General features: G+C 47.2%; 1 protein-coding gene across 3 annotated transcripts; it reads left to right on the top strand.

Annotated features, from left to right (window-relative positions):
- The first annotated feature begins 209 nt into the window (after positions 1 to 209).
- Positions 210 to 26057, top strand: LOC136397514 (solute carrier family 2, facilitated glucose transporter member 5-like). Of its 3 annotated transcripts, XM_066372008.1 has the most exons (12): positions 210 to 362; positions 6485 to 6583; positions 7137 to 7297; positions 9583 to 9707; positions 19512 to 19664; positions 22958 to 23083; positions 23188 to 23375; positions 23543 to 23653; positions 24157 to 24258; positions 24517 to 24592; positions 25030 to 25157; positions 25255 to 26057. In XM_066372008.1, the coding sequence occupies exons 1-12, from the start codon at positions 330 to 332 to the stop codon at positions 25459 to 25461; spliced, it is 1509 nt and encodes a 502-aa protein (XP_066228105.1). In that variant the 5' UTR covers positions 210 to 329; the 3' UTR covers positions 25462 to 26057. The 3 variants fall into 3 exon arrangements, with proteins under 3 accessions (XP_066228105.1, XP_066228106.1, XP_066228107.1); XM_066372009.1 differs by lacking the exon at positions 7137 to 7297; XM_066372010.1 differs by lacking the exons at positions 6485 to 6583; positions 7137 to 7297 and having other exon boundaries at positions 218 to 362.
- Positions 26058 to 26392: the final 335 nt, after the last annotated feature.

Below are 26392 nucleotides of genomic sequence, written 5' to 3'. Positions count from 1 at the left end.
CCAGTCAGTCCCCAGGAGCCTGACTAGAGAGGCTTTTGCAGTGAAGACATGTGGCGGGCTGTCCCAATCAGGAAGGCTGTGCCTGCAGTCCCGGGGTGGAGGATGGGGTGCCCGCTGGCTAAGCTGAACCCAGATACTGAAAGAAGAAGTGAAAGAACAACAGACCTGTGGGTTCGTGAAAGGGTTATTATGCTGTAGACTGGCTGTAAAAATGCCATTGGCCACCACTCCGCATGGCCAAAGTGCAGCCAGGATGTCTTCTGTCCCCGTCCAGTGCATCTGCTGTTTTGGCTGAGACCACGTAAGCAGCACGTCTTTCCAGGGTGAGGATGGAGCAACAGCATGAGAGCAAGAAGGAGGGGGTAAGTGGGCCGCCGAGGAGGGGGCGCGGGGCCGCCCCTCCAGGACCCTGCAGCGGTGCTCGGTGCTCGGAGGACTTCCCAGGAGCTCTGGGCCAGGGAGCCCCGTTAGGGGTGACCCGCCCCTCACCATTCACCCAACAGCTGGGCTTTTACGGGGACTGGAGAGAACGGAGACGTTCAGAGACTTTCAGATTTAGAGATGCTTTGGGAACCATTCTACGGGAGCAGCCTTCAAAAGCACCTGTAATCAAATTGAAGAGACTAGAGGGATTCATTCATCCCAACTCCCTTCACCAAAAGAACTTGAGGTGAAGGGATTCCAAACCAGAAACAAAATCCTCAGATATTGCTTGTGAGGTATTTTTTTTTTCCATACTTTGTTTTCAGTTTGGCTTCAGACTTTTAGCAAGTCACATAGCTTTTCAGCAAGTAACGTAGCTAAACCGGCAGGCGTTTAAACTCAGAAAAGATGTTGCAAGATTTGAATGTAATCCAGGTCTGTAGCAGAGATTCCCTACCTTTTAAGTGATGAGACTCCTTTTTTATTTTAGAGACAAAGGATTTTTCTGGACCTGCCATTATACCTTTAGAGTCCATTGGTTGAGGAAAATGCATAAAGATAATATGAACTTATTAACACTTCTCAGAAATTTGTATTTTATTCATCCCAAAGACATCTGCTTTTATTTATGGGAAGAGAGGTACATATTTGTGCAAGTTATCATTTACTCAGTCATGGGTGTGAGACCGTTGGCATAGGCACATTTGGAACATGCTCTGTAGCCCAGAGATTAAGAGCAGGTTTGGGAGGTGGAGGGACCTGGAGCTCACTCCTGCTCCATTCTATTCTACATGTGGGACCCTGAACAATTTATTTAACTGCTCTGTGCCTCAGTTTTCTCATCTATTAAGTGGGTGTAATAACCCTCCCATCTCATAGGGCTGCTGGAATAATTAAATGAGCTAATGCATGTAAATGCCCGGCACAGTGAATTCCCATACATGTTATTTTTTGGTTATGCTTTGGAGCAGGGCACTATGGATTGACATCTGGGCCAGACTGTTCTTTGCTGTGGGGGCTGGCTGTGCTGTAGGAGAGTTAGCAGCATCCCTGGTCTCCCCGCCCTCGCTGCCAGAGTCACTGCCTCAGAGACTACTGAGTTCCTTCACCTGGATTATCTTGTTTGGTTCTTAAACTAAGAAAGCGTGCAGTCAATTGTTAGCCCTTCTATTTTATAGGACAGGGACTGGGAGGTAACAAGAATTTAGAGGTTTGGGTGGGTCAGGGGAGGCCCTGATCTGGTCTGCGTCTCCTTTTCAAGGAGAAATGCACCATCCAGCTGTGTCCTCGAGGTGACTGCAGAAAAGTAGAAATGCCCCCACATGGTGGTGCCTGAAAAATGAATAATATATTTTGGAAGGAAATGAGTAAAATGGTCACAGGCGAAAGGTGTGGGCTGACCACAGCTACCTGCCCCCTAGACTCTCGGGGAAGGAAGCCTCCAGCACCCACCGTGAAGCCGCTGTCCCCTTGGGGCTGCCCGAGGGCGGACCTGCCCCTTGGAGTTCATGCAGGGCTTCCTGGAGACATCCAGACAAAACTATTCCGTTGGTGACTGATTGTAAGAGTCTGCAAATCATTAAGCGGAGCTGAGGGGAGATTTGGGAGCCAAGGAAAAAGTGGAGGATGCAATGGCTGAGTCGCTCAGTTGGTTAGAGCATTGTCTGGATGTGCCAAGGTTGCAGGTTCGATCCCCAGTCAGGACACCTACAAGAATCAACCAATGAATGCATGGATAGGTGGAACAACAAATCAATCTCTCTCTCTCTCTCTCAAATTAAAAAATAACAAAAGGGGGACCAGCCATGAGGGAGTGGAGCTGGGCTGCCAGGGGCTGTCCAGCAGGCTCTCTGTCCCCTGGTGGCTGTGTGACCCAGCCTCAGTGGCCCCTCGGCTCCTCAAATGTAGAAAAAAGAATCTGTCTGACGTGCACCAAGGACTTTCTGCCAGGAAAGAAACTCTTGGTCTAAAAGAAAAAGAAAAAGTCAAACTGCTTTGGAAAGGAAAAATGTATTGTGTGTGTGTGTGTGTGTGTGTGTGTGTGGTGTGCCCCTGCCACCAACTAGTTCAGTGTTGTTGAGCAAGTAACTTCTCCTCGGGCTCTCACTGTTAATAATTAATAATGATAGCAAACGCAGTTGTAACACTTACTATAGGCCAGGTGTGGCTCTCAGAGTTTTATATACGAGGTTGGGCAAAAGTAGGTTTATTGATGACAATAACGGACCCCGTCCATGCCAAAGTGTTCTCGAGGATAGCACATAGACTACAGCAATGTGTAACTAATGAATGCCAGCAATGTAGACTGTCCCTATTGCCACTAATGAGACTGTCCCTAAGCGCACCCTGCCATTCTTTTGAGTTAATGAAGCTATTGGAATAATCATAACCTGTATATGAACCCATTTATTCTTTACATCAATCCCGTGAGGAAGGTAGTGTTACTGTCCCCATTATAGAGATGAAAGAACCAAGACACAGAGAAGTTCAGTAACTGGCCCAAGGCCACATAGCCAGCAGCAGGAGAGCCGGGATTCGATCCCATGCTTGTGGGCCACTGTGCTCTGAAGTCCCTTAGCGACAAGACAAGGCACTAGGATGCTGTGCTGTTTCTGTCTCCTCTCCCCTCTCTGCCTGGACCTGAGTGTCTGTTTGTGGAATTTTGGGTTCCATCGTGTAATAAAGTGACTGAAAGTGTTGATAAAATTCACCTTCCCAGGAATATTTGCATTCTGCCTGGAGACACCTGACAAGGAAAAGTCTTACACTGAGAGTGTCTCTCTGATGGTGGAAATGGAGTCGGAGACAAATTCTTAAGGGGGCTGATTTGGGCAGGGCGTCCTCCCCGGCGTCCGGAATCGCCTCCTGTCAGAAGCCCCATCCCTGAACATCGTTGTTTTACTAAAATCTCAAGTGTTCTCAGCGTGCTGAAAAATGGGAAGCCAGTTTACGGTGGGCATGAGGGGCGTGGGGCCTGGTCTCTCCCAAATCCAAAAAGTGAAAGAAAAGAAAGAGAAAAGAAAAAAGAAAGCTTAAGCCCTGGCTTTCTTTTACGCCCCCTTTTTGGGCAGTACTTCTTTTTTTTTTATGCAGTACTTTTATGGAGAGTGTAACATACCATCCATCATTTAAAGTATGCAATTCAGTGTATCATCACAGAATTGTGCAACTACCACCACAATCAACTTTAGAGCGTTATCATCACCCCTAAAACACCTGCACTCGTTTTTAGTCACTCTATAACACCTCACCCCCTCCGCTTCTACCCTAACCCTAGGCAATCACGAATTTATCTTGTCTCTCTGGATTCGCCTGTTCTGAACTTTTCACATAGATGGAATCAGATGATGTGTGGCCTTCCGTGACCGGCCTCTTTCATCCATCACGTTTTTAAGGTTCATCCACACTGTCTCATGTATCAGGGCTTTGTCCTTTTTTATGGCTGAATAACATCCCATTGTATTGATATACCACATTTTGTTTATCCATGTCATCAGTAGATGGACATTTGGGTTATTTTCACTTTGGGCTATTATGAATAATGCCGCTACGAACATTCGTGTTCACATTTGTGTGAACATATTTTCATTTCTCTTTGGGCATAAATCTAGGAGCAGAATTGCTAAGTCCTGTGGTGACGCTATATTTAATTTTGTGAGGAACCAACCCCCAAACATTTTTCCAAAGTGGCTGCACCATATTACATTCCTACCAGAAATGTAAGAGGGTTCCAGTTTTCTCCGCATCTTTGTCAACACTTATGTTATCTGTCTTACTGCTCTCAACCATCCTTGTGAGTGAGAAGCGTCCTACGTCTCAGGTGGGGGAATGTGTGGGTATGTGTGTGGCACGGGTGTGCCTCGCTGCCTTCAGAACATACAGGGCAGTGTGACAACAGCCCTAGGACCCACCTTCCCTCTTGGGCACTACTGCCTGCTCTCCCTGCTTGTGGACCTTCTCCCCGTGCTGGTCCCAGAGGACGGTGAGGGCTGAGTACTGGACACCAGAGCCCACGGCTCCTTGATAGGCTGCCTCATCTGTGGCTCTTATCTTCCCCACCAGAAACCCCCTGTTGAATTGACCAACTGTTCATTCACGTGGTGGGCAGAGAAGAAAGTCAAGGTTTTGTTCGCGGCTTTGCTCTTGACCCAGGCTCCTCGCAGGTCCGCTCCTGCTCTGCGGAGGTTAACTAAGCGCTCTGTCCTCTCAGAGCGTCATGACAGGGTAGGAGTGACCTGTTTCTCTGCCTGGCCTGCTCCTCATTTCTCTCAAGAGGTCTTTTTTTTTTTTACAGGGACAGAGAGAGAGTCAGAGAGAGGTATAGATAGGGACAGACAGGAATGGAGAGAGATGAGAAGCATCAATCATCAGTTTTTCATTGCAACACCTTAGTTCAGGGGTTGGGAACCTTTTTGGCTGAGAGAGCCATGAACGCCACATATTTTAAAATGTAATTCCATGAGAGCCATACAACGACCCATGTATGTTACGCATTAGCCAATAAAAATTTGGTGTTGTCTTGGAGTACAGCTGTGATTGGCTTCAGCCACCCGCAACCATGAATATGAGCAGTAGGAAATGAATGGATTATAATACATGAGAATGTTTTATATATATATATTTCTATATATATATTTCTATATATATATATATATATTTTTTTTTTTTTTTTTTACAAAGACAGAGAGAGAGTCAGAGTGAGGGATAGACAGGGACAGACAGACAGGAATGGAGAGATGAGAAGCGTCAATCATTAGTTTTTCGTTGCGCATTGAGACACCTTAGTTGTTCATTGATTGCTTTCTCATATGTGCCTTGACCATGGGCCTTCAGCAGACCGAGCAACCCCTTGCTTGAGCCAGTGACCTTGGGTCCAAGCTGGTGAATTTTTGCTCAAACCAGATGAGCCCACGCTCAAGCTGGCGACCTCAGGCTTGAACCTCGGGGTCTTGAACCTGGATCCTCTGCATCACAGTCCAACGCTCTGTCCACTACACCACCGCCCGGTCAGGCTCAAGAGGTCCTCTTTAGATTTGTTGGGACACTGCCCACAAGAAGACAGGAGCACCCCAGCTTGTCCCCAAAAAGGCGGGTGTCCCACATGGCGTAGTGTTCATGAATGAAGGTCCTCGAACGGCAGGTTCCAACAGTCGTGTCCAGCCCAGCCCAGCCAGCAGATTCGCTCTGCAGCTGGGTGCTTTTAAACTTGTCCTTGCCGTCACTCTGGGGATTGTTACCGTCCTCATTTTAAAGATATGGGAACTGAAAATTATGGGAATTAAGTTAGAAGGCAGGAGTGGGCAAATTCAAAATGAGATCCTTAGATTCTAAGAGCAAAGCACTTTGCACTTTTATTTTTCCTCCCGCTTGTTATGAAGGAAGGTCTTCAGTGAATGCCCGGTTTCCTCACGTGTCAAAGGGGGATATTATCACAGCACGTGTGTGGTTAGGAGTCCTCAGTCTGTACTTCCACAGTTTCTCACTGTGCCTTCTGCTCGTTACAGCAGAAGTCCAGGGGCTAAAGGAATTGATCAGTGGCCCTAAATAATTAAAATGGTTTGCTTCTTTCCTCTTTGGTTTTCAGGAGAGTTTGTGTTTAAGGTGGCGCTTGAAAGCATCTGCTGTCCGTCAGCGAATGCATTGTGGGAATGTCCCAGGAGCGATTCAGACATTAGATCTGGTGTTAGAGTGGGTCCCTCCATGTCTTTCTGACCTAGTGGTTCTCAACCGGGGGCAATTCCCCACCCACCCCCAGGTCGGGGTGGGGGACGACATTTAGCAATGTTTGGAGATATTTGGGTTGTCATAGATGGGGGAGAGGTATTCCTACAATGTATACAGGACAGCCTCCCATAACAAAGAATTAATTATCCCACCCGAAGTGCTACCATTGAGAAAGTCTGTCCTAACCCCAGGTGAGTAGAGGGCAAGTTTCCAGACGGAGAGCCAGTGAAAGACTCTAGATCTTCAGATTCCATTCCAGTCTTCCTACACGACGACGTAGAAATAAATCAGGAACTCCTCTGCCTCCCGACCTAAGCCGTGATCTCTCCTCCCGCAGAGGCTGACGCTCGTGCTGGCCCTGGCAACTCTGATAGCTGCCTTTGGGTCGTCTTTCCAGTACGGGTACAATGTGGCCGCTGTTAACTCCCCTGCCGAGGTAGGTGGCTGTGGTGCCCGAGACTCGGCCCCCAGGAAACAGGGAGGTGGGTTTGGAGCAGCCTGGGCCCCGGAGGGTGGCCGCCAAGGTGGGACACCACACACGTGGAAGGCACACAATGGGTCCTCGAGCATAGGGAGAGGGAAACACCCAGGAGACACAGCACAGGCCTCAGGGGACTGGCAGGCACCGGGCCACAGGGAGGAAACGTGACTGGGCACACAGCAGACTGGCCTCTGATCCTTGGCAGCCTTGCAATCCATGGAGGAGTCTGGCATGGGAGGGATGTCCCAATAGATTGGGAGACTGGGGTCAGTGCGTCCTGGTGTTAGGAACGTCCTGGCAGCTTGCCTACCGGCGGTCCCACAGCCCTCCCCAGGGTGCCCCTGCTAATTGCTGTTAGCACAACTTTGTCCTCACGCCCTTTCCTCCACTTAGTCATGTCAGTATCTGTGCGCCCAGGCTGCCCCGTGGTTGGCCCAACAACTCGAATGGCTCTTTCTGCAAAACCAGGTCAGATGACTTGGGCGTCCTGTTTTGCTTTGTCCTCCAGTTCATGAAAGAATTTTATAACGATACCTACTATGACAGAAACAGTAACTACCTGAGCGACTTCTCCCTCACACTTCTGTGGTCCCTCTCGGTGTCCATGTTCCCCTTCGGAGGCTTCATCGGCTCCCTCATGGTCGGCCCCTTGGTGAATCTACTGGGAAGGTGAGGGAAGGTGAATTTTCAACTCCGTGGAACTCAGAGACCCGCACCAGGGTGTTACACCTGGGCCTCATGCTGACATCCTAATTGTAGAACTAGGCGACAATCAGGACAATCAGGGTGACTAGAAATCACCCTAAGGTGATTTCTGTTTTCTAATGTGGTCCTAAGACCAAACACTGCCCACGTGTTGGGGATCCAGGCAGGGTCTTTGGGCTGGGAGTGAAGAGGGGCAGGTCTCTGGCTCTGGGGTGGACCTGGCCAGAGCCAAGTGCTCCAAAGATCCAGCTTCATTCCTACTGTCCCTGCTCGCTTACCTTGAGAATTTTTGTTTTGTTTAGTTTTTTTGTTTGTTTTTTTTTACCAAAACAAAGTTCTCTCCTCTTTTTTTTTTTTTTTTTTTTTTTTTGCCTTTGGAAGAGTCACACACCAGATGACATGGCCAAGAAGTTGGGTCGGTCCCAACATAGATTATGGCATAGTGTTCTTGAACTCTGCCTCCTAAACAAACGCAAGCTAACTTCTTTGTTCTTTCGCTTCGAGGCCAAGTGATGTGCAAAATCTAGCCCGCATTAAATTCCTGTGGCACTCTGGAATGGCTGCGATGATCAGGCACTGCCCTCTGCAACCCCTGTGATCCTAGGGACTCTTGCTCTGAGTGTTGTGAATGTCTGGGGCAGAGCTTCTAATCTCTGCCCTTAATTCTAGAACCTTTGGAAATTCTGTATTTGATTCTATATATTTTTTAAAAAGGTCCTTAAGTCAGCCCACTCCCCCTATTTAAATCCCAAGGGTGTCATGAGAGAGCCTTGTAAACAGCATTTAAGAGCGCCTCCCCTCGACTTCTCCCTTCACAGGTGAGCAAGGGAGGCTGGGTGGGATCAAGTCCACATTTTTGGCCATAGATTTAGTTAGTGCAAGAGTCCAGACCTTGGTTCCTTCTCCAGTATTTTCCCTTTCTCTCTTTCTTTCTTTTTCTCTCTCTCTCTCTCTCTCCCTCCCTCCCTCCCTCCCTCCCTTCCTTCCTTCAGACTCCCACATGTGCCCTGACCAGGATTCACCCAGCACCCCCATCTTGGGCCAATGCTCAAATCAACTGAGCTATTTTCAGCACCTAAGGCCACCACTCAAACCAACCGAGCTATCCTCAGCACCTGCTTGAACCAATCGAGCCACTGACTGTGAAAGGAGAAGAGAGAGAGAAGAAGGAAAGGGAGGGGAAGCGAAGCACATGGTCGCTTCTCATGTGTGTCCTGACTGGGGATTGAACCTGGGGTGTCTACATGCTGGGCCGATGCTCTAGCCATTGAACCAACCGGCCAGGGCCCTGTGTTAATTTTTAAATTGGTTTATCCAAATCTCTGAAAAAAGATTCTGCTTAGCATTGCTTTGATGTTTGTTGTCTGTTTTTAAGAGATATGACCTTTATCAGCTTACATAAATTCTATTTATAGTTTAAGGTTTTTTTTTTAATCAGAAATCAAATTTTATTGACTTCTTTTACAGCTTCAATTGATAATCTTATCTTTTTTCCCCAGTATAATTTTTCATACGGTGTTTTTAACATTGGAAGACTTTTACACATGCTGTAGAATTCAGTCTGCAAATATTTCATTGAGGCCTCTTGCATCTGTGTTGATCAGTGCGGCTGGCCCGTACTTTTCTCCTAACGTTCTTACTCAGTTTGGGTGTTTTTGTGTGTGTGTGTGTTTTGTATTTTTCTGAAGCTGGAAACGGGGAGAGACAGTCAGACAGACTCCCGCATGCGCCCGACGGGGATCCACCCGGCACGCCCACCAGGGGGCGACGCTCTGCCCACCAGGGGGCAATGCTCTGCCCCTCTGGGACGTCGCTCTGTTGCGACCAGAGCCACTCTAGCGCCTGGGGCAGAGGCCAAGGAGCCATCCCCAGCGCCCGGGCCATCTTTGCTCCAATGGAGCCTTGGCTGCGGGAGGGGAAGAGAGAGACAGAGAGGAAGGAGAGGGGGAGGGGTGGAGAAGCAGATGGGCGCTTCTCCTGTGTGCCCTGGCCGGGAATCGAACCCGGGACTTTCGCACGCCAGGCCGACGCCCTACCACTGAGCCAACCGGCTAGGGCCCAGTTTGGGTTTTAAGATGACACCCAAATCATTGTTAGTTTATGATTGCCAAAGCCTTGTCCTTGTTTAAACAGAGTCCTGTATTCCTGGATATGGTGTACCACTGTCATCCGATAGGTACCCGGTGAACATTTGTCAAACGAATGAGTGAGTCCCTCGAGCAGACAGGCTGACGTTCTGTCCTCTGCAGGAAAGGAACCCTGCTGCTCAACAACGTCTTTTCCATCGTGCCCGCAATCCTAATGGGCACCAGCGAGGTTGCTGGGTCCTTTGAGATGATCATCGTGTCCAGATTTTTGGTGGGAATTTGTGCCGGTAAGCCATACTACCCTGAGCCCCCGCGTGTTTGACGTAGAATAGTCGCAAGGAGGGCCGACGGGCACCAGGGTCCCAACAGATCTGGGGTCTCTGAATCCACACACTCGAGCTGTCCCTCTGCCACTGTCGTGACGTTCGAGCCCCTGGGTCTGTCTCAAGACGCGTACAGTGGACAGATCTTCCCTGGGATGTTTCCCGTGAAGAAAGCTGTTCTCTGAAAGACTGAAACACAGAATCTTAGGTGCGGAAGGGTCCTTCTAATCCTCCCCCTTTATTTCTGTGTTAGTGGGTGGTGACTTCTGTTTGAGGAGTCACGTTTTCTTTCTTTAAATAGAGTCGACTGTGTCACATGTAGCAGAGGTCAGGATTGTCTTTTGAAACTCTGGGTTCAGTTATTTACCTGTGTGAGTATGTGAGACCCAGGTGGCAGCGTGGAATGGATTTCTGTAGCTTTTACTGTGGCTTGTGGTCAAAAAAGCTTGAACAGCAACCTGAGGTATGGATCCCTGTAACGGGCAGGGGTTAATGAGAGCAGCCCCTCCACTTCTACAGGGGATTTAAAGTTTGCAAAGGTGTTGTGGCTTCTATTTCACTGTTTCCCTCCATGCCCACCTGCTGAGGAGGGTCAGGGCCTGCCCTAGGTCTCTCCCCTTGTAAACCCTGGGACTGGTTTGCAAAGCTACCCAGCCAGGGCCCCCATGGAGTAATATTTAAGACAAAATAGAGATTGCTTTCTGACAACATGAAGGGAATCCCATCTTTTCACAAACTGCCTGGTGTTTCCCTCTGCAGGGTTATTCTTAGTCGAGGTCAGAAGTCCTTGCTATTAGAACACAGCCACCAGGGCCTGAGCGGTGACCACGGAGCCTTCCCCAGCCTTTTGGGCACTGGGCCTACAGGATCCCCTCCTCTCAAGAGACCTAAGAGCTGCTCTGATGACAGCACTTCTTTGCTCTGAAAATTAGAAAAAATAGGTATTAAATTAATGAATGGCCGTGTGTCTTTTCAAATACTAAGCAGAGATATTCTTGGGCAGAATTGCAAAGCTTGAAAATTTGGCCTTCAGTTCCCTCCAATCTCAGTGTTGTCAAATACCATTCTGTTGCCGGCAGCTCCAGCCTTGCTCTGCTTCCCTCTTGGTCTCCCTTCAGCCAGAGCCTGGCTCTCAGACCTCCGCATCTTCCTGAGCCTCAGCTTGACTCATGAGTAGCTCTCCAACACTTATAACAACCCATCTGACCTACCTCTGAGATTCCCAGTCTTTCAGTGGGCTTTGAACAGAATTAAATGGGGTCATAGATGCACAAAAACTCAAGAGCCTATAAAATTAATTCTACCTGTTCTAAAGGGGATCGGATACCAGTAAAATGAGAAAACTTAGAACTTTAAATTTGGGGGGTTCAGAAGTCATCTGGACATTACACAAATCTCAGATAGCAGTCATTCCACAATATATGTTTAAGTTTTTTTTTGTTTGTTTGTTTGTTTTTAATAATTTTATTTTTTTAATGGGGTGACATCAATAAATCAGGATACATATATTCAAAGATAACAAGTCCAGGTTATCTTGTCGTTCAATTATGTTGCATACCCACCACCCAAAGTCAGATTGTCCTCTGTCACCTTCTATCTTGTTTTCTTTGTGCCCCTCCCCACCCCCTATCCCTCTCCCATTCCCCCCTCCCCCCCCCGTAACCACCACACTCTTATCAATGTCTCTTAGTTTCACTATTATGTCCCACCTATGTATGGAATAATACAGTTCCTGTTTTTTTCTGATTTACTTATTTCGCTTCGTATCATGTTATCAAGATCCCACCATTTTGCTGTAAATGTTCCGATGTCATCATTTCTTATGGCTGAGTAGTATTCCATAGTGTATATGTGCCACATCTTCTTTATCCAGTCATCTATTGATGGGCTTTTTGGTTGTTTCCATGTCCTGGCCACTGTGAACAATGCTGCAATAAACATGGGGCTGCATGTGTCTTTACGTATCAATGTTTCTGAGTTTTTGGGATATATACCCAGTAGAGGGATTGCTGGGTCATAAGGTAGTTCTATTTTCAGTTTTTTGAGGAACCACCATACTTTCTTCCATAATGGTTGTACTACTTTACATTCCCACCAACAGTGGATGAGGGTTCCTTTTTCTCCACAGCCTCTCCAACATTTGCTATTACCTGACTTGCTAATAACAGCTAATCGAACAGGTGTGAGGTGGTATCTCATTGCCGTTTTGATTTGCATTTCTCTAATAGCTAAAGAAGATGAGCATCTTTTCATATATCTGTTGGCCATTTGTATTTCTTCCTGGGAGAAGTGTCTATTCATATCCTCTTCCCATTTTTTTATTGGATTGTTTGTTTGTTGTTGAGTTTTATGAGTTCTTTGTATATTTTGGATATTAGGCCCTTATCTGAGCTGTTGTTTGAAAAAATCATTTCCCATTTAGTTGGCTTTCTGTTTATTTTGTTATCAGTTTCTCTTGCTGAGCAAAAACTTCTTAGTCTGATGTAGTCCCATTCATTAATTTTTGCCTTCACATCTCTTGCCATTGGAGTCAAATTCATAAAATGCTCTTTAAAACCCAGGTCCCTGAGTTGAGTACCTATGTCTTCTTCTATGTACTTAATTGTTTCAGGTCTTATGTTTAGATCTTTGATCCATTTTGAGTTAATTTTTGTACAGGGGGAGAGACTGTAGTCCAGTTTCATTCTTTTGCATGTGGCTTTCCAGTTTTCCCAGCACCATTTATTGAAGAGGCTTTCTTTTCTCCATTGTGTGTTGTTGGCCCCTTTATCAAAAATTATTTGACTATATATATGTGGTTTTATTTCTGGACTTTCTATTCTGTTCCATTGGTCTGAGTGTCTATTTTTCTGCCAATACCATGCTGTTTTGATTGTCATGGCCCTATAATAGAGTTTGAAGTCAGGTATTGAAATGCCCCCAGCTTCATTCTTTTTCTTTAGGATTGCTTTGGCTATTCGGGGTTTTTTATAGTTCCATATAAATCTGATGATTTTTTGCTCTATTTCTTTAAAAAATGTCATTGGAAGTTTGATGGGAATTGCATTAAATTTGTATATTGCTTTGGGTAATATAGCCATCTTAATTATATTTATTCTTCCTAGCCAAGAACAAGGTATATTCTTCCATCTCATTATATCTTTTTCGATTTCCCTTAACAATGGTTTATAGTTTTCATTATATAAGTCCTTTACATTCTTTGTTATGTTTATTCCTAAGTATTTTATTTTTTTTTGTTGCAATCGTGAAGGGGATTATTCTTTTGAGTTCCTTCTCAGTTGTTTCATTGTTGGCATATAGAAAGGCTATTGACTTCTGTATGTTAATTTTGTATCCTGCGACCTTACTGTATTGGCTTATTGTTTCTAGTAGTCTTTTTGTGGATTCTTTGGGGTTTTCGATGTATAGTATCATATCATCTGCAAAAAGTGATACCTTTACTTCTTCTTTTCCAATATGGATGCCTTTTATTTCTTTGTCTTGTCTGATTGCTCTGGCTAGAACCTCTAGTACCACATTAAATAAGAGTGGAGAGAGTGGACAACCCTGTCTTGTTCCTGATTTAAGGGGGAAAGCCTTCAGTTTAGTGCCATTTAATATGATGTTAGCTGATGTTTTATCATATATGGCCTTTATCATGTTGAGATATTTTCCTTCTATACCCATTTTGTTGAGAGTCTTAAACATAAAATTGTGTTGTATTTTATCGAAAGCCTTTTCTGCGTCTATTGATAAGATCATGTGGTTTTTGTTCTTTGTTTTGTTGATATGGTGTATTACGTTAACCGTTTTACGTATGTTGAACCATCCTTGAGATTCTGGGATGAATCCCACTTGATCATGATGTATTATTTTTTTAATATGTTGTTGTATTCGATTTGCTAGTATTTTGTTTAGTATTTTAGCATCTGTATTCATTAGAGATATTGGTCTGTAGTTTTCTTTTTTTGTGCCATCCTTGCCTGGTTTTGGTATGAGGGTTATGTTGGCCTCATAAAATGTGTTTGGAAGTATTGCTTCTTCTTCAATTTTTTGGAAGACTTTGAGTAGAATAGGAACCAAGTCTTCTTTGAATGTTTGATAAAATTCGCTGGTATAGCTGTCAGGGCCTGGACTTTTATTTTTGGGGAGGTTTTTAATGGTTTTTTCTATTTCTTCTCTGCTGATAGGTCTGTTTAAGCTTTCTGCTTCTTCTTGACTCAGTCTAGGAAGGTTGTATTTTTCTAGGAATTTATCCATTTCTTCTAGGTTGTTGAATTTAGTGGCATAAAGTTTTTCATAGTATTCTACAATAATTCTTTGTATATCTATGGTGTCCGTGGTGATTTCTCCTCTTTCATTTTGGATTTTGTTTATATGAGTTCTTTCTCTTTTTTCCTTGGTAAGTCTTGCCAAGGGTTTGTCAATTTTGTTGATCTTTTCAAAGAACCAGCTCCTTGTTCTATTAATTTTTTCTATAGTTTTTCTGTTCTCTAATTCATTTATTTCTGCTCTGATTTTTATTATCTCCTTTCTTCGGCTGGTTTTGGGTTGTCTTTGTTCTTCTTTTCTAGTTCCTTAAGGTGGGAAGTTAAGTGGTTCACTTGGGCTCTCTCTTGTTTGTTCATATATGCCTGAAGTGATATGAACTTCCCTCTTATCACTGCTTTTGCTGCATCCCATAGATTCTGATATGTCGTATTGTCATTTTCATTAGTCTGTATATATCTTTTGATCTCTGCACTTATTTCTTCTTTGACCCATTCATTTTTTAAAAGTATGTTGTTTAGTTTCCACATTTTTGTGGGATTTTTTTCCTCTTTTTTGCAGTTGAATTCTAGTTTCAAGGCTTTATGATCAGAAAATATGCTTGGTACAACTTCAATTTTTCTGAATTTGCTGATGTTGTTTTTGTGGCCCAACATATGGTCAATTCTTGAGAATGATCCATGTACACTGGAGAAGAATGTATACTCAGTCACTTTGGGATGAAATGTCCTGTAGATGTCTATCATATCCAGGTGCTCTAGTGTTTTGTTTAAGGCCACTATGTCTTTGTTGATTCTCTGTTTGGATGACCAATCTAGAGCCGTCAGCGGTGTATTGAGGTCTCCAAGTATGATTGTATTTTTGTCAGTTTTTGTTTTAAGATCAATAAGTAGCTGTCTTATATATTTTGGTGCTCCTTGGTTTGGTGCATATATATTAAGAATTGTTATGTCTTCTTGATTCAGTGTCCCCTTAGCCATTATGAAATGGCCATTTTTGTCTCTGAGTACTTTTCCTGTCTTGTAGTCAGCATTATCCGATATGAGTATTGCTACACCTGCTTTTTTTTGGATGTTATTTGCTTGGAGTATTGTTTTCCAGCCTTCACTTTGAATTTGTTTTTATCCTTGTTACTTAGATGAGTTTCCTGTAGGCAGCATACAGTTGGATTTTCTTTTTTAATCCATTCTGCTACTCTGTGCCTTTTTATTGGTGAGTTTAATCCGTTTACATTTAGTGTAATTATTGATACTTGTGAGTTCCCTATTGCCATTTTATATCTTGCTTTCTGTTAGTTTTGTGTCTTGTTTGATCCTTCTCTTTTGTTTTTCTATCTTTTGTTTTTATTTGCTTGTATTCCATACATCTTTCCTCTGTTGCTATCTTTTTTATCTCATGTGCTTCTGTGGTGGTTTTTTCAATGGTGGTTACCATTGAGTAATGAAAAGGGTCCCTACCCTGTTCATTGTAGCGAACTATTTTGTGAGTACTTTTGCACTCCATCGTCCTTTGCTACTGTTAATCTCCATCTTCTCCCCTCTTTCTTTTTGTTGTTGTCACAGTTTAAATTTGGTTTTATTGTGTTCTTCTTGGAGCTTTTACTTGTGGCTTTGTTTTTTTTTGTTCTTTGTATCTGATTGGAGAACCCCCTTTAGTAATTCCTGGAGTGGGGGTTTTCTGATGATAAATTCCCTCATCTTTTCTGTATCTGTGAATGTTTTTATTTCTCCTTCATATTTGAAGGATAGCTTTGATGGGTATAGTATTCGTAGCTGAAAGTTCCTCTCTTTCAGGACTTTAAATATTGGGGTCCACTCTCTTCTAGCTTGTAGAGTTTCTGCTGAGAAATCTGATGATAATCTAATGGGCCTTCCTTTATATGTTGTATTCTTCTTTTCCCTGGCTGCCTTGAGAATTTTTTCTTTGCTGTTGGTTTGTGTCAATTTCATTATGATATGCCTTGGAGTAGGTTTGTTGGGGTTAAGAAAACTTGGAGTTCTGTTTGCTTCTTGAACTTGAGGCTTTAGTTCTTTCCACAGGCTTGGGAAGTTCTCATCTATTATTTGTTTGAGTATGTTCTCCATTCCATTTTCTCTCTCTTCTCCCTCTGATATACCTATTATTCTTATGTTATTCTTTTTGATGGAGTCAGATAATTCTTGTAGGGCTATCTCATTTTTTTTAATTTTTGAGTCTCTTTCTTCTTCTTTCTGTTGTGCCTCAAGTTGCTTGTCTTCTATTTCACTAATCCTCTCTTCTATCTGACCTGTTCTATTAGCTAAGCTTGTTACTTCATTTTTCAGCTCGTGAATTGAGTTTTTCATCTCTGTTTGATTTGTTTTTAGTTTCAATTTCCTTGGACATATATTCTTTGTGTTCATTGAGTTGTTTTCTGAGCTCCCTAAATTGCCTTTCTGTGTTTTCTTGTATATCTCAGAGGATTTTTAGGATTTCTATCTTGAATTCTCTGTCATTTAGCTCTAAGGTTTCCAATATATTAAATTTTTTCTCCATAGATTTTTCCTCATCTAGCTGTGTTACCTCTCTTTCTTTTGTATCCATGATATTCGATTTTCTCTTCCTTAATGGCATCTGAGGGTGGTTTTGTTGATAGTATTAATGAGATTTAATAAAGAATAAAAAGTTTAAAAAAATAATAAAAAAAATTAAAAATCGAAAAGAGTTGTTTTTTTAAAAAAAAATTAATAATGAAATAAAGAAAAATAAAATAAAATAAAAATTCAAAAAAAAAAAAAAAAAGGAAATTATTCCCCCCCTCCTTTTTTCCTCTCCTCTCCTCTCCCCTCTTTCTTGAGAAGATCTTATGGTGGACTGTGAATTATAACAAACAGTGCCTGTGATGGAGAGCCTGAATGAATTGGGGAAAAGTAATAAAGGGGCAAAAAAAAAAAAAAAAAAGAAAAAAAAGAAAAAGAAAAAAAAAGAGCGTATGAACCCACAAAAAGCAAATAAGGAAAAAATTTGGGACAAGAATAAAATGATTTGCTTTTAGGTGTTGGTTGTCTAAGAGTTATGATGAGAGGATTAAGAGGAAAACGGAAAAATGGGGGGACAAATTAAAAAATTACTATTGTATTTAGTGGAACAAGAACTAGATAATATGGAGAGCCAGGGATGGGAGCACTGCTAGTGAGTTAAAAAGGTGAAGTAAAACCCCCCCAAAATGCCACAAACATAAGTTTGAGTCCCAGATAAGATAATTTGTTTGTTATTGAGGTTTGAATGAGAGGAGATGTAAAGGAGAAAGGAAGAAACTAATATAGAGGGAGAAAAGAAAGAGAGAGAGAAAAAAAAAGAGGGAACCACTAAAAGAAGAAAAAAGAAAGGAGAGAGAGAGAGAGAGAGAGTTAAGGGTTTTGGAGTGCAACCCTCATAGAGAGAAAGGAAGAGAAGAGAAAAGATAATGGGAGATGTAACACTTATGGGTAGTGTAGTTCAAGAAGAGGAGAGAGTAAGACCGGTAGAGAGTTAATCGGCCAAATTGGAGGAGGAAAAAAAAAGTATCAAGAATGAAGATAAGAGAAACAAACGAACAAATATAATAAAATGGGATAGGTTATAAAGTCTGCAGATTATTCTTGATTTTGAGAGGTTATCTTCTTGCTTTTCCTTTTCTCTCCCTCTTCCTGGTCGGTGACTCTGTACCCCGGGTTTTGCCCCTTTGGCACGCTCAGGTGGAGGTTTGCAGTTGATAAGTCTCTATGGCAATGTCATGTATTGTGCTTTAGTCTCGTTGGCAGTCGAAGCTCATTAGCATTTATAGGCTCCGACAGTGAGAGAGTCCGTGTTCCTGGAGCCTTTCTCCTAGTCTTTCCTTCCTCAATTAGTAGCCTGATAATCCAGCTATGGGGTTGCTGCTGCCTCTGCCTGGATAGTAAGAGGCTCAAAGAGCTGGCAACTCCCCACTCTATTTCCACTCAGCACAGGGCTCTGGGTAAGGCTCAGTCAGTCAGAGCTGCTAGCATAATCAGGCGGGCTTTCCGCCCACTCAAAGACCTCTGGCTCTGCCACTCTGTCCGGTAACACAAGTGGGCGCCCACTTCCGGGGCGCTTGGAGGAAACTCTCACTCACTGTCTGCGACCAGGATATCCGGCCAGCAGTCTCACGCTCTGAGTGAAACCCCCAACCGCAGGGAAAAGTTGCAGCGTTGGAATTGAGTCTCGCTCCGTCCCCATGCGCGGCTTTTGCAAGGCGCTGGGGCGGCCCGAGATTCCGCTTTGGCCCACACAAAGGCCCCTGACTCTGCCCCTCTGTGCGATAACACGGGCGCGCACTGCCGAGGCACTCGGAGGAATCGCTCACTCCTTATCTGCGCGCGCAAACCAGGATATGAGGCCGGCCGCGTTTCCCTCTGAGTGAAACACCATCCAGCACGGAAAATCTCCACCGTTGGAATTAGTTCTCACTCCCTCCCGTGCGTGGCTTTCCCAGGGCGCTGGGGCTGCCCAGAGACTCTGCCCTCGGCCCACAGAAAGGCCTCTGACCCTGCCTCTCCGTGGGGCAACACGGGCACCCACTCTTGGGGCCTAGGAAGAAATTCTCGCCCACTAACTGCGCACCGACCAGGATACCGGGTAAAATGGCCGCGCCGCTTGTCTTTCTTTGTTTGGGTTTGGCGCGAGTGTTAGCTTGTATTGCCCGGGTTGCCACAGGATCAGATTTTCCTCGGCTTGGATCTCCGTGCCACAGCCTGGTTCGGCCGTTTGTGTCGCGGCCTGGATGTATTCACCCCCTTTGCCCGCCTTAGTTTCTATATTCACAGTTACCAGAGAAAGCCGCCCTGTTTAGGTTAGTGAGGAAGGTGGAGCATTTCTTACTCCCTATTTCCTTCAGGGTTTGGTTATATATTTAGCCAATTTTTCACTCAATCATACCTTTGGGTGTATTGCGAAGCATCTGGAAGCTCCAAGTATAGGTTTTTCTGTTTCTGGTTGAAGATCTTGTTGAGTTTTGGGGGAGATTTATCGGTATCGCTTCCTACCCCGCCATTACTCTGACGTCATCCTCCATATGTTTAAGTTTTTCATGCTCATTGATAAATGTAGCTTCAAAGTCTGTGAAGGTATCTGTGTGCCAGTTTATTACATAATCTACTGTCTCAGAAGGTAAAGCTGGTGGGGGAGGGGACCTCAACCCCCCGCCCCCAAGGAGCAAAATAAGAGAGAGTGGCTGGGCCACCCCTGGGCTGTTCTTCTCCAGGACCAAGCCAGTTATGGCGGAAGGCCTGAAGCCAGGCTGGCTTGTGTCCCCAGGTGACACCAGCCAAGAAACCAAGGCACCTGTCCGTGAACTTCTTTGTCCACAGGATATTCTCTTTCCTTAAAAGTTCAAAGGACCAAGAAGTAAAAGAGGTGTTTGCTTACTTCGGCAGTTTTGAGAAAGTTTCAGCCCAGCTCCGTAACATGACTGCTGAGTAAGAGGCAATGTGTTTGAAGGCACGGCCTGTCCCTGCCAGACTGATGTTTCCTGATGGAGTTTTTGTTTCAACCTCCTCCCAGGTCTGTCTTCTAATGTGGTCCCCATGTACCTCGGGGAGCTGGCCCCGAAGAACCTGCGGGGGGCCCTGGGGGTGGTACCCCAGCTCTTCATCACCATCGGCATCCTCGTGGCCCAGATCTTTGGCCTCCGGAGTATCCTCGCAACCACTGATGGTGAGCTCCAGACCCCTCCGGGCCCCCAGCCCTCCCTCAGCTTGGCTGGAAGTGTCTGTGAGCTGGTCTTTTCTCGCTAATCAGCTAGCTGTCCTTCCGGCCCCCACAATGCCCTGACTCCACAAGCTGGTGGTGACAGATGGGCTGGCATTTTCTAGTCCCTCTTAGGACATGGGTGAAGCAGCTTTGAGAAAGCAGGAAGTGCCGTGGTCTGACTTGCTCTCGGCCTGATGCTGGCTGCCCAGACAAGGGTCTTGGGCACGGGAATGATGGCCACCAGCATGCCAGGCTCTGTGCTTACGACTGCCAGTGAGCATGTCACTTGAGCCCCTCAGCATCATCACTGCCCAGGGGCTGTGTATCATCCCATCCTGCAGACCTGGAGAGAGAGTCACGTAGCCTGGCCCCTGTGAGTGAGGTAGGAGTCACAGAGCCACCCAGACCCTGCCTGCGGAGCCACACGCTCCTCCCTAAGAGCCCAGGGCCCAGCACATAGCAGATGCACAGTAACTTATAACTGCCATTGCTTTTCTATGGCCTCCCCTTTCTTTGTCTTGGGTCTCGAACCTCTGAAAAGGAAATCACCATTAATATCACCAATCAAAATAGATAAAGTGCTTATTGTGGGCCAGACACCGGATCTTCTGTCTTAATCCATTTACTGTTGTTATACCCATTTTACAGATGCGGCACTTGAGGCATAGAGAGGGATAACGTGTTCAAGGTCTCATCCGGACACACACCCAGGCAGCTCAGGCCTGGGCTGTTTAACTGCCACTCTTTTCCCACCTTCCAGCCCTCCTTGAGAGAGCGGGGACCAGGAACGCAGGAGTCAGGTTGCTGTTGCTTGGTGATGACGTGTAGGCATCAGCAGGACCCAGTACAATCACAGAGCCCTGGCCTCTATGAAGTGCCCTGTGTTGTGTGGGAGGGAGCCATGGTTCTGCCTGGGTGGGGGCCTCAGAGAGGGCCTGCACTGGGGGGGGGGGGCAGGACTGGGTTCCAGACACCAGCAGAGTGTGTAAACGTGCACAAGTTCTTTGAGTATTCCGAGACCTGCCCACGTGGTGGTGGGCTGCATTTTGTTCCCCCATCCTTATTGAGAGGCTGACCAGCAATGCCCTTCCTCCAGGCAACGTATGTGAAGGACAGGGCCTTTGACCACCCCCCCAGCACAATTTCTGGCCCATAATGGGTTCTCAGTGAACAAGGAGGGGCTGGGAGACAGAGGCCAGATGAGAACAGTAGCAGGAAGGAAGAGGCAGTCACGGAACCATCGCAAAGAAGTCAGGGAGTCAAGATTCAAACCTGGAGTCTGGATTTGGTAGTTCAAGGGCGCTGAGAAGAGTTTCAGTGTCGGGGTGAGTGGGAGTTGAGGTTAATGGGGGAGGGGACCAGAGGCCCAACAGCGGTGGCCTGAGTGGGAGGCGAGTGCACCATTGCTGTAGCCTGTGCAGGGTGATGAAGCAGGAGCCAGGATTGACGAGGCCCCGGTTCTGAGCTGAGGTCAGGAAGACGATGGTCTAGCCTGGGCAGCAGTGGGCAGAGCAACGTTGAACTTGACAAGGCATAGCACTTATTTTCTCAGTGAAGAGCAGCGGGGTTATGGGCTGGGGGGAGGGGTCAGAGGCTGAAACGTGACTTGAAGAAAGATCATGTCTACATGAGGGTATTCTTCATTTCTTTCTCTTCTATGTCAGTAGTAGGAGCCTATTTATTAAGAGCCCAGTGGTAAATCACTGGTTGTCAGGCGGTCATCGCCTTACGTTTAATGAAAGTCTGTACAACACATGGTTTGGAATGTCAGGGTTGAATGGGCCTGGGATTACATCTCAGCTTTGCTCCTAAATAACTGATCTTGGGTAAGAGACCTATACCCTCCAGGCCTCAGCATTTGCATCTGTAAAATGGGGTTGGTCCTGATACCTGCCTCATGACATTGCTGGGGTGGAGAAGTGGGTTAACACATGAAGAGCCCATAGGCAGGACACAGATATTCACAGTTACCACCAACTGCAAGCCCGAGGAGAGAAGGGGGTGAACTGGGGCATTGACATCTCGTAGAAGGACCCCAAACTGAACCATGTTTATTGGGAGATGGAGCCTACAGAAGGAAGAATGCCTGAAACATAAGTGTACACTTAGTCAAATAGAAGTCAAGCACCTGTGTGAGCACCACTTGGGTCCAGAACTAGATCCAGCTCCCCCAGAATCTGGCTGCATGCCCCTCCATCATGGCCTTCCTATCCCCCAAGGAGACACTGTGGCCATGTTAATGATCATCTATCTCATCCTGGCTTTGCTCTGTAGTTCCGCCACCTTTTGCAAAGATGGAGTTACCTTTCCATGTCTGGATGTCTCGTGTAGAGGATTGCATCCAGCATCGCGTCTGCGAGATGGCTCCTTTGAGTCTGGCTCCATTCCTATTGCGTTGTTGAGTTCCATGTTGTGCACACATGATGTGTGTATCCATTCTGCCACTATGGACATTTGTGTTATTCCTGGGTTTTATCCTACAATCGGGGCTGCTCTGACCATTCTAGTCTGGGTGTCCTGGTGGCCCGGGCATATACCAGAGCAGGATGGCCGGGCGGAGTGCGGGAGGGTGTCCAGCATCACCAGCTCCTGCCAAACTGTCCTCTAAAGATGCTACGTGTCCACACAATGACAGTGCGGTGACTTCCCACTCGGCCAACATTCTTGCCAGCACTTGCGTGGCATCAGAATTTTCCATTTTGCCTGACCTGTGGTGGCGCAGTGGATAAAGCGTTGACCTGGAAATGCTGAGGTCGCCGGTTTGAAACCCTGGGCTTGCCTGGTCAAGGCACATATGGGAGTTGATGCTTCCAGCTCCTCCCTCCCCCTTCACTCTGTCTCTCCTCTCTCTCTTTCTCTCTCTGTCTCTCCCTCTCCTCTCTAAAATGAATAAATAAAAAATAAAAATAATAAATTAAAAAAATATATTAAAAAAAAAAAAAAAGAATTTTCCATTTTGTCCACCTGGTAGGTGGCCACTGGCTGTTCATCACCGTCCATTTTGTAAGTATTTGCAGAGTGTTCATTAGGCACCATCCTAAGTGCTGGGGACACAGGAACAAGAAAGACAAAGACCCTCGTCCCTCAGGGCCTCTGTTCCAGTTCTGAAGTAAACCAGTCAGGGTAATGGGACAGAGTGGCCCACAGGACGCTGTGGGGGCTGCTGGGGGCAAGGGGCAGAATGCCTGGCTGGGGGCGGGGCTCCCCCGAGATCTGGCGGTGGGCCAGCTCTCATGGAAGACGCTGGTTCCTCGTAGGCTGGCCGATCCTCCTCGGGATAACCGGGATCCCAGCCGCCATACAGCTCCTGCTGCTGCCCTTCTTCCCCGAGAGCCCCAGGTTCCTGCTGGTTCAGAAGAAAGACCAAGAAGCCGCCAGGACAGGTGAGGCTCTCCTGTGGGAAGAGGAAAAGGGACAACGTTGCAGCATCTTGGCTCCTGGGAGGCTGCAGCCCACCCGCGAACGCCCCCCTGGTCCCTGCCCTTAGCGCTGCAGCTGCTGCGTGGCTGGGACGACGTGGACGTGGAGATGGAGGAGATCCGGCAGGAAGATGAGGCCGAGAAGGCCGCGGGCTTCATCTCCGTTGTAAAGCTGTTCAGGATGAGGTCCCTGTGGTGGCAGGTCATCTCCATCATCATCCTTATGGCGGGCCAGCAGCTGTCAGGAGTGAATGCGGTAGGGGCGGGGCCGGGGCCGGGGTCGGGGCGGGGCGGGGCTGGAGGGCTGGGGGCGGGGCCGGCGGGCAGGGCGGGGCTGGAGGGCTGGGGGCGGGGCCAGCAGGCGGAGGGCAGTACCCAGGCTGCGGTCTGGCCGCCCCACCAGCCTCTGGGGTTACCTTGCAGATCTACTACTATGCAGACCAGATCTACCGGAGCGCTGGCGTGAACGAGGACGATGTCCAGTTCGTGACGGTGGGCACGGGGGCTGTCAACGTGGTGATGACCGTCTGCGCTGTGAGTGTCCCGGGGAGCCGAGTCCCATCAGCTGCCAAGGACGGAGGGCATCTCGAGAGTGGAGGGAGGAGCATCTAAGGCCACGACATGTCCCTCCGTGCCTTCAAGTGTAGCCTCTGGGCTCTACTTAAATGACAGACTCTCCTGGGGGAGGCGACCTGTGGCTCTTCAAAGATAGAGACAACCCCCCCCCCCGCCCAAATCCAGAAATGTCCCCTGTGTGCGGTGGCTCTCTGACCTCCTGAAAGCCACTGCCTAGGCTAGTGCCACACTGTGACAGGAGCAGGCGGGTCCCTGGACTAAGCAGTGCTGTGGCCACCTGGCCATTCAGGGGCACACCCTTGGGGTCACAGATGCCCCTCACAGGTGCCCCTCAGAAGGGGTATGTGGGGCAGACAGGCAGGAGCTTCCTGCGAAGGCAGCCCGGGCAGGGTGGGGGGGGCGGTGTTTGGCTGGGCAGGGGATCCTGAGCCTCCTGCTTTTCCTGGGCCCGTCCCCTGCAGGTGTTTGTAGTGGAGCTTTTGGGGAGGAGATTCCTGCTCCTCTTGGGCTTCCTCACCTGCTTCACCTCCTGCTGCGTGCTGACGGCTGCTCTAGCCCTGCAGGTGAGGCGGCAGGGGTAGGAGGGGGAGGGCCAGGGTGGCTCCTGGGCAGCCCCATGCCCCGCCCCCAGGGGCCGCTGCCTGCTTCCTGCCAATTTTTCAGTGGCTTCAGGTGGCACCGCCTGTTGAAGGATCCGGGGGAGCCCCCTTCCCCAACCCAGGCAGAGTAGCTGGCCCCCTGGAAACCAAGATTCCTGATGTTGCCTGTCCCAGGTTGTCTCTGCTTTGCCAGGTGTGATCCAACTCAGTTTTCCCCCACAGAACACAATATCTTGGATGCCTTACCTCAGCATCGCCTGTATCGTCATCTACGTCATAGGACACGCCCTTGGGCCCAGTATGTACCCCAGAGCTGGTTTGATGCTTCCATTGCCCACCCCACCCCATGCACCATCAGCCATAGACACTTCTGGCGTGAGCTCCTTTGAGGGGCTTTGGGGAAGGCCCGTCTTCCTGTTGCACTGGGGTTTGGGCAGAGCATAATCAGAGCAAAAACAGGTCAAGAGAGCCTTACAGGTGGTCACAGGCCCCTTTTAGGAGTATCACAGGATGTCACTTATTGTGCTGAACTCTTGCTTTGGCCTTCTCACACAGCTTCTCCACAGTACCAGGGGTCCTGGAGATCCACCACTCCTGCCTTAGGCCACATGCCTAAGGCACCTTGCATGCAGCTAGGGCTTCAGGACTCTTGGGGGGCTTGCACTGCCTTCAGGAACTACAACTCATCCTCCCCCTCCCCCTCGCCCTCCTCTTCTTCCTCCCCCCCCCCCCAAGGCCCCATCCCAGCGCTGATTATCACCGAGATCTTCCTGCAGTCCTCCCGGTCATCTGCCTTCATGGTGGGGGGCAGTGTCCACTGGCTGTCCAACTTCACCGTGGGCTTGGTCTTCCCTTTCATTCAAGTAAGTGTGACTCCCGGGGTGCCCTGGATTCATGAAAGCCTCTGGCCATAAAGGGAAAACCTTTTCAAGAGAGTGAACCTGGCCCCCCTTCCCACAGGAGGGCCTTGGAGCTTACAGTTTCATCATCTTTGCTGTGATCTGCCTTCTCACCACCATCTACATATTCATGATTATCCCCGAGACCAAAGGCAAGACATTCATAGAGATCAACCAGATCTTCGCTAAGATTAATAAGGAGTCAGAGGTGCACCCAGACAAGGAGGAGCTCAAGGAACTTCCACCACCCTCCGCTCTGGAGCAGTAACTCAAGACGAGGCACCTGTTAACTGGGTCTGTGTGGATGGAGCTCCCTTCTTGGGGTTTCTTTCTGGCTAATAGTTGTCTCTCGATATCAAGAACTGGGACAAGTTCTGTGTGGACTGCAGGCCCCACTGGGACTGTGCAGAGGGCTTCTGTACAGTTCTTCAAGCCAGGCTGTCTCTCTCTGGACTGACCCATCAGCAACCCCAAGTCACAGTGAGTGGCTGTTCCTCAGCCATGGCGGGGGTAGCCATTGTGTGGCTCCTGGTGACACCAGCTCTTACAACAAAAAAATCATTACTGTGGTGGTGAGATAGAAGGAAACAAATTTTCCCAGAGAAATAAAATCTTCCCCCATCCCGTGGGTCATCTGTGAACCACAGGCGTGTGCTCAGAGCAGAATTCACCCTCTCATCAGACCCCCCTCCAGAACCACCACTCCTGGAAAAGCGCAATGTCACAAGCCATGATGTCTGGGAAGTTGGGGAACGGATCCCTATGGAGACTTGAACCAAGTCAGATTATTAATCCTAATTTATATTGTTAGAAGACAATGGAATTGCCTCTCTATACTCAATAAAAACAAATGTGATAACTTTTCACCAGGATGTGCTTTCTTTCCGTGAGAAGGTGGAAGGGAGAGGGAAGGGGCACTCCCTGCTGCTTCAAGCTGTGTGGCTGCCCTGGAGCATGAGGAGATGGGTTTGGCTAGTGTTGTTTATCCCAGAATCCCCCACTGCCTAGAGCAGGCAGGGGGGAGGCACTCGGGCAATTATCTTCTGAAAGGAGAGGAGACAAGAGATGAGGTGATTGTGAAGTTGTGGTTATTTAAATTGAAGATGGGGGAAGCTTCTGCATGTCTTCAGGTGCATAGTGAATACCAAGGAGTCCTAAAGGTGAGACATGGAGGAAGAGGAGAGGAGGGAGTGCTCCTC

Source organism: Saccopteryx leptura, chromosome 3 (assembly GCF_036850995.1).
Source record: "Saccopteryx leptura isolate mSacLep1 chromosome 3, mSacLep1_pri_phased_curated, whole genome shotgun sequence".
Taxonomy (NCBI): domain Eukaryota; kingdom Metazoa; phylum Chordata; class Mammalia; order Chiroptera; family Emballonuridae; genus Saccopteryx; species Saccopteryx leptura.
Note: the sequence above shows the minus strand (reverse complement) of the source record. Positions and strands in the feature narration are given on the sequence as shown.